Genomic DNA, 7893 nt, shown 5'->3' on the forward strand with positions numbered 1-7893 from the left:
TGAAGACTACTGGAGTTACAGTCATTGAGACAGACAGGGTGAGTAACACTGCTCTGAAGACTACTGGAGTTACAGTCATTGAGACAGAGACAGGGTGAGTAACACTGCTCTGAAGACTACTGGAGTTACAGTCATTGAGACAGACAGGGTGGGTAACACTGCTCTGAAGACTACTGGAGTTACAGTCATTGAGACAGACAGGGTGGGTAACACTGCTCTGTGTTTTAGGGTGTGTTCTGGCATGGTTTTAACTTGTGATTTTAGCTTGAATGTTTTGTTTGTATATTAATGTAATCTAATGTTGATATATTTTTATTTGACAGTTCAACAAATATCCACACAGTACATACATGCTGTCAGCGATAACACAGTAAAGTCAATGACTTATTTCCATTGTGGTCCCTTTATGTATTTCACTATCTGACTGCTATGTGGGTAAAAACATCAACTTGAACTTATCTCTCTCTCTCTGGGTTCTCCAGATACTACAGCGTTCCCATCGCCACCCTGGATTTCTCCTCCCTGTATCCCTCCATCATGATGGCCCACAACCTCTGCTACACCACCCTGCTTCAGAAGGGCTCAGCAGAGAAGCTGGGGTGAGAGTCACTCTTGTTGTGTCGTTTCACTAACCAGGGCTCTCCAACCCTGTTCCTGGAGAGCTAACCTCCTGTAGGTTTTAACTCCAACCCTGTTCCTGGAGAGCTACCATCCTGTAGGTTTTAACTCCAACCCTGTTCCTGGAGAGATACAGTCCAGTAGGTTTTAACTCCAACCCTGTTCCTGGAGAGTTACAGTCCAGTAGGTTTTAACTCCAACCCTGTTCCTGGAGAGAAACCCTCCTGTAGGTTTTAACTCCAACCCTGTTCCTGGAGAGCTACCCTCCTGTAGGTTTTCATTCCAACTCTAATCTAGCTACGGCAGGGCTCTGCAACAGGTGGCTGTGAAAAACTCAGCCAGTTTTGACATGGATGTTTTGTCTCCTTAGTCTGACCCCAGAGGACTTCATCAAGACTCCCACAGGAGACCTGTTTGTTAAGAGCTCGGTGAGGAAGGGACTTCTGCCTGATATCCTGGAGGACCTGCTCTCTGCCAGGAAGAAGTAAGCACTGACCCAGAGTCAGCTGAAACGAGGGTTTATGCACATCTCCTAGGTTTCTAAATCTGATCTAGGATCAGTAACACTGCTATAGAGTATATGAGGGCTGTCTTTATGCAGACTATTCCTTTTATCATTTTTGGTTTGTTTGCGTCTTTGTTTCCTGTCTTGATTGAACTGTTTCTGTTTGCAGCTTAATGTGTAATTGCTTGCTGGTCTTGAGATGCAGGGCTCCCTTGCCAAATAGACTTGTTTCTCTATGGGACTCCCTGCTTAAATAAAGGTTACATAAATATACACTGCTCAAAAAAATAAAGGGAACACTTAAACAACACAATGTAACTCCAAGTCAATCACACTTCTGTGAAATCAAACTGTCCACTTAGGAAGCAACACTGATTGACAATACATTTCACATGCTGTTGTGCAAATGGAATAGACAACAGGTGGAAATTATAGGCAATTAGCAAGACACCCCCAATAAAGGAGTGCTTCTGCAGGTGGTGACCACAGACCACTTCTCAGTTCCTATGCTTCCTGGCTGATGTTTTGGTCACTTTTGAATGCTGGCGGTGCTTTCACTCTAGTGGTAGCATGAGACAGAGTCTACAACCCACACCAGTGGCTCAGGTAGTGCAGCTCATCCAGGATGGCACATCAATGCGAGCTGTGGCAAGAAGGTTTGCTGTGTCTGTCAGCGTAGTGTTCAGAGCATGGAGGCGCTACCAGGAGACAGGCCAGTACATCAGGAGACGTGGAGTAGGCCGTAGGAGGGCAACAACCCAGCAGCAGGACCGCTACCTCCGCCTTTGCGCAAGGAGGAGCACTGCCAGAGCCCTGCAAAATGACCTCCAGCAGGCCACAAATGTGCATGTGTCTGCTCAAACGGTCAGAAACAGACTCCATGAGGGTGGTATGAGGGCCCGACGTCCACAGGTGGGGGTTGTGCTTACAGCCCAACACCGTGCAGGACGTTTGGCATTTGCCAGAGAACACCAAGATTGGCAAATTCGCCACTGGCGCCCTGTGCTCTTCACAGATGAAAGCAGGTTCACACTGAGCACATGTGACAGACGTGACAGAGTCTGGAGACGCCGTGGAGAACATTCTGCTGCCTGCAACATCCTCCAGCATAACCGGTTTGGCGGTGGGTCAGTCATGGTGTGGGGTGGCATTTCTTTGGGGGGCCGCACAGCCCTCCATGTGCTCGCCAGAGGTAGCCTGACTGCCATTAGGTACCGAGATGAGATCCTCAGACCCCTTGTGAGACCATATGCTGGTGCGGTTGGCCCTGGGTTCCTCCTAATGCAAGACAATGCTAGACCTCATGTGGCTGGAGTGTGTCAGCAGTTCCTGCAAGAGGAAGGCATTGATGCTATGGACTGGCCCGCCCGTTCCCCAGACCTGAATCCAATTGAGCACATCTGGGACATCATGTCTCGCTCCATCCACCAACGCCACGTTGCACCACAGACTGTCCAGGAGTTGGCGGATGCTTTAGTCCAGGTCTGGGAGGAGATCCCTCAGGAGACCATCCGCCACCTCATCAGGAGCATGCCCAGGCGTTGTAGGGAGGTCATACAGGCACGTGGAGGCCACACACACTACTGAGCCTCATTTTGACTTGTTTTAAGGACATTACATCAAAGTTGGATCAGCCTGTAGTGTGGTTTTCCACTTTAATTTTGAGTGTGACTCCAAATCCAGACCTCCATGGGTTGATAAATTGGATTTCCATTGATTATTTTTGTGTGATTTTGTTGTCAGCACATTCAACTATGTAAAGATAAAAGTATTTAATAAGATTATTTCATTCATTCAGATCTAGGATGTGTTATTTTAGTGTTCCCTTTATTTTTTTGAGCAGTGTATAATGGCCAAAAGATAGCTTGGGGAAGACAGGTGGTTCTTGTATATTTCTGACATTTTAAGTGTGCTCTTAACCCATTTCACTCGCACAAAAGATAATTAAACTCTTGTGCCGTCAAATGACCAAAGCTGAGTTGTGTATGAGCCAATTCATCCTGGACACAAGTCAGCCCGTGCAGACCTTACCCAAACAGTGAATGAACAGTGCTTAACAAATGAAAGTTGTTGTGGTTGTTATGATTTCTGACCCCCTTGCGATGTCTTCAGGGCCAAAGCGGAGCTGAAAAACGAAACGGATCCTTTCAAGAAACAGGTCCTTGACGGCCGACAGCTCGCTCTGAAAATCAGCGCCAACTCCGTCTATGGTTTTACAGGGGCTCAGGTGGGCAAGCTGCCCTGCCTTGAGATTTCACAGGTGAGCACCCTGCCCAGTTTCCTCAAGCACAGTGTCTCAAAGTGGAAACTGGGACAAGGACCCCAGGCCAGTGGAGCTGTAGGCATCCAGACAATTTCCTGTTTGTATTTACATACCCAGCCAACACCATGTCTTGAGACGTCTTAAGACATAAACATAAAGATGTCTTGATGTATTTGGACATGTCTTAAGACGTCTTGGAAATACCAGTGTTCCTAACCTCTCCCTGTGTTTCCAGACTGTCACCAGTGTTCCTAACCTCTCCCTGTGTTTCCAGACTGTCACCAGTGTTCCTAACCTCTCCCTGTGTTTCCAGACTGTCACCAGTGTTCCTAACCTCTCCCTGTGTTTCCAGACTGTCACCAGTGTTCCTAACCTCTCCCTGTGTTTCCAGACTGTCACCAGTGTTCCTAACCTCTCCCTGTGTTTCCAGACTGTCACCAGTGTTCCTAACCTCTCCCTGTGTTTCCAGACTGTCACCAGTGTTCCTAACCTCTCCCTGTGTTTCCAGACTGTCACCAGTGTTCCTAACCTCTCCCTGTGTTTCCAGACTGTCACCAGTGTTCCTAACCTCTCCCTGTGTTTCCAGACTGTCACCAGTGTTCCTAACCTCTCCCTGTGTTTCCAGACTGTCACCAGTGTTCCTAACCTCTCCCTGTGTTTCCAGACTGTCACCAGTGTTCCTAACCTCTCCCTGTGTTTCCAGACTGTCACCAGTGTTCCTAACCTCTCCCTGTGTTTCCAGACTGTCACCAGTGTTCCTAACCTCTCCCTGTGTTTCCAGACTGTCACCAGTGTTCCTAACCTCTCCCTGTGTTTCCAGACTGTCACCAGTGTTCCTAACCTCTCCCTGTGTTTCCAGACTGTCACCAGTGTTCCTAACCTCTCCCTGTGTTTCCAGACTGTCGCCAGTGTTCCTAACCTCTCCCTGTGTTTCCAGACTGTCACCAGTGTTCCTAACCTCTCCCTGTGTTTCCAGACTGTCACCAGTGTTCCTAACCTCTCCCTGTGTTTCCAGACTGTCACCAGTGTTCCTAACCTCTCCCTGTGTTTCCAGACTGTCACCAGTGTTCCTAACCTCTCCCTGTGTTTCCAGACTGTCGCCAGTGTTCCTAACCTCTCCCTGTGTTTCCAGAGTGTTACTGGGTTTGGCAGACAGATGATTGAGCAGACCAAACAGCTTGTGGAATCCAAGTACACCATCGCCAACGGTTACCAAGCTGATGCCAAGGTGAGAGAGGAGAGCGAGGACAGTAGGGTAGCCTAGTGGTTAGAGCGTTGGACTAGTAACCGAAAGGTTGCAAGTTCGAATCCCTGAGCTGACAAGGTACAAATCTGTCGTTCTGCCCCTGAACAAGGCAGTTAACCCACTGTTCCTAGGCCGTCATTGAAAATAAGAATTTGTTCTTAACTGACTTGCCTAGTTAAATAAAGGTTAAATAAAATAAAAATTACATCATCCTTTCTTTTGGGACCTTCATCCCTTTCTTCTTCTCCTTTTAGTTCTTCTACTTTCACAACTCTCCTTGATTATCTGTCTGCCTGTGTGTGTCAGGTCATCTACGGGGACACAGACTCCGTCATGGTCAAACTGGGCGTGGACACTGTGAGCAGGGCCATGGAGGTTGGGAGGGAGGCGGCAGAGTGGGTCTCCTCCCACTTCACCCCTCCCATCAAACTGGAGTTTGAGAAGGTACCAGTTCACCATTTAAACCGCTGTTGCTAATAGCCCTGGGTCATGTTCAGTTGGTAGGAAACGTTTTAAAACGGAGTGAAACTCTATTGTTTGAAAACCCTAACCCCTGGGGGGGGGATGATGAAACCAGAAGGTACTACCACAGAGATCTTATTAAAATACTAAATTATAATATGTAATTATATGTGTACTACCTGGAGTTGTCCAATTAGGAAAAAAATAAAAAATGTATGTTGCATCGACAGTGTTCTCTAATGAACATCACCCAGGTCAAGTGCTAGAGCAAGCTAGCTTGTACTACTTTGTATTTTGTTTAGTCTGGAATAAAGCTATGTTCATCCTCTCTTGGATGGTCAAATAACTAACATCCATATTCTCCTCTTCTTCTCTCCCTATTGGACTTGACTCGATGCTACTATGAGCTCCTTCCACGGTCAAATATAGACTAGTTAAACTCCATTTATATGCCTCTATCGCTCTCCCTCTCTCTCCCTCTCTCCACTCTCTCTCTCTCCTCTCTCCAGGTGTACTACCCCTACCTGTTGATCAACAAGAAGCGCTACGCAGGTCTCTACTTCTCCTCCAGCGCCGACACTCACGACAAGATGGACTGCAAGGGTATCGAGACGGTCCGCAGAGACAACTGTACCCTGGTGGCCAATCTGATCAACACCTGCCTGCAGACCATTCTGATAGACAGGTAGGTACCACCTGGACCATTCTGATAGACGGGTAGGTACCACCTGGAACATTCTGATAGACAGGTAGGTACCACCTGGACCATTTTGATAGACGGGTAGGTACCACCTGGAACATTCTGATAGACAGGTAGGTACCACCTGGACCATTCTGATAGACGGGTAGGTACCACCTGGACCATTCTGATAGACGGGTAGGTACCACCTGGAACATTCTGATAGACAGGTAGGTACCACCTGGACCATTTTGATAGACGGGTAGGTACCACCTGGAACATTCTGATAGACGGGTAGGTACCACCTGGACCATTCTGATAGACAGGTAGGTACCACCTGGACCATTTTGATAGACGGGTAGGTACCACCTGGACCATTTTGATAGACAGGTAGGTACCACCTGGACCATTTTGATAGACGGGTAGGTACCACCTGGACCATTCTGATAGACGGGTAGGTACCACCTGGACCATTCTGATAGACGGGTAGGTACCACCTGGACCATTTTGATAGACGGGTAGGTACCACCTGGACCATTTTGATAGACGGGTAGGTACCACCTGGACCATTCTGATAGACAGGTAGGTACCACCTGGACCATTTTGATAGACGGGTAGGTACCACCTGGACCATTTTGATAGACGGGTAGGTACCACCTGGAACATTCTGATAGACAGGTAGGTACCACCTGGACCATTTTGATAGACGGGTAGGTACCACCTGGAACATTCTGATAGACGGGTAGGTACCACCTGGACCATTCTGATAGACGGGTAGGTACCACCTGGAACATTCTGATAGACGGGTAGGTACCACCTGGAACATTCTGATAGACGGGTAGGTACCACCTGGAACATTCTGATAGACGGGTAGGTACCACCTAGAACATTCTGATAGACGGGTAGGTACCACCTAGAACATTCTGATAGACGGGTAGGTACCATCTAGAACATTCTGATAGACGGGTAGGTACCACCTAGAACATTCTGATAGACGGGTAGGTACCATCTAGAACATTCTGATAGACGGGTAGGTACCACCTGGAACATTCTGATAGACGGGTAGGTACCACCTGGAACATTCTGATAGACGGGTAGGTACCACCTGGAACATTCTGATAGACGGGTAGGTACCACCTGGAACATTCTGATAGACGGGTAGGTACCACCTGGAACATTCTGATAGACGGGTAGGTACCACCTGGAACATTCTGATAGACGGGTAGGTACCACCTAGAACATTCTGATAGACGGGTAGGTACCATCTAGAACATTCTGATAGACGGGTAGGTACCACCTAGAACATTCTGATAGACGGGTAGGTACCATCTAGAACATTCTGATAGACGGGTAGGTACCATCTAGAACATTCTGATAGACGGGTAGGTACCACCTGGAACATTCTGATAGACGGGTAGGTACCACCTGGAACATTCTGATAGACGGGTAGGTACCATCTAGAACATTCTGATAGACGGGTAGGTACCACCTGGAACATTCTGATAGACGGGTAGGTACCACCTAGAACATTCTGATAGACGGGTAGGTACCACCTAGAACATTCTGATAGACGGGTAGGTACCACCTGGAACATTCTGATAGACGGGTAGGTACCACCTGGAACATTCTGATAGACGGGTAGGTACCACCTGGAACATTCTGATAGACGGGTAGGTACCACCTGGAACATTCTGATAGACGGGTCCTCTCAGGTCTGTAACAGAGTGAAACTGGGAGGTATTATCTTAACGTGTCCAATAAGAAACTTGTTTTCCGTTGCAGAACATTTAAAAATATTGGACTACAATCTAGATATTTGTGTTGTATACATGTTTGTTACTGACATGCTGCTTGTTGTATTGATGTAAGTTTTGTCTGGTTGATGTCATGTCTGAAACTGATGTTGCTTCTGTCTTGGTCCAGGCCTCTCCTAAAAATGTTTTATTTCAACGAGACTAACCTGGTTAAATAAATCAAATAAATGACTCTGCTACTTCTCTCCCTCATCATCTCTCTACCCTCCCTCACTCCACTCCTCGTCTCTCTTCCTTCTCTCTGCCCTCCCTCCTGGTCTCTCTACCCTCCCTCCTGGTCTCTCTGCCCTCCCTCCTGGTCTCTCT

The 7893-nt window shown here is 47.6% G+C and overlaps 1 protein-coding gene across 1 annotated transcript in view; it reads left to right on the forward strand.

Moving 5' to 3' along the window:
* Window positions 1–7893, forward strand: part of LOC106606382 (DNA polymerase delta catalytic subunit) — a 40553-nt gene that overhangs the window by 20643 nt on the left and 12017 nt on the right. The window contains exons 15-20 of the mRNA XM_045715715.2: window positions 483–599; window positions 989–1102; window positions 3236–3383; window positions 4519–4614; window positions 4939–5076; window positions 5604–5779. Coding sequence (XP_045571671.1) covers window positions 483–599; window positions 989–1102; window positions 3236–3383; window positions 4519–4614; window positions 4939–5076; window positions 5604–5779 — 789 coding nt within the window. The remainder of the gene's footprint in view (window positions 1–482; window positions 600–988; window positions 1103–3235; window positions 3384–4518; window positions 4615–4938; window positions 5077–5603; window positions 5780–7893) is intronic.

This window comes from Salmo salar, chromosome 03 (genome assembly GCF_965601325.2).
Source record: "Salmo salar chromosome 03, fSalSal1, whole genome shotgun sequence".
NCBI classification, from domain to species: Eukaryota; Metazoa; Chordata; class Actinopteri; order Salmoniformes; family Salmonidae; genus Salmo; species Salmo salar.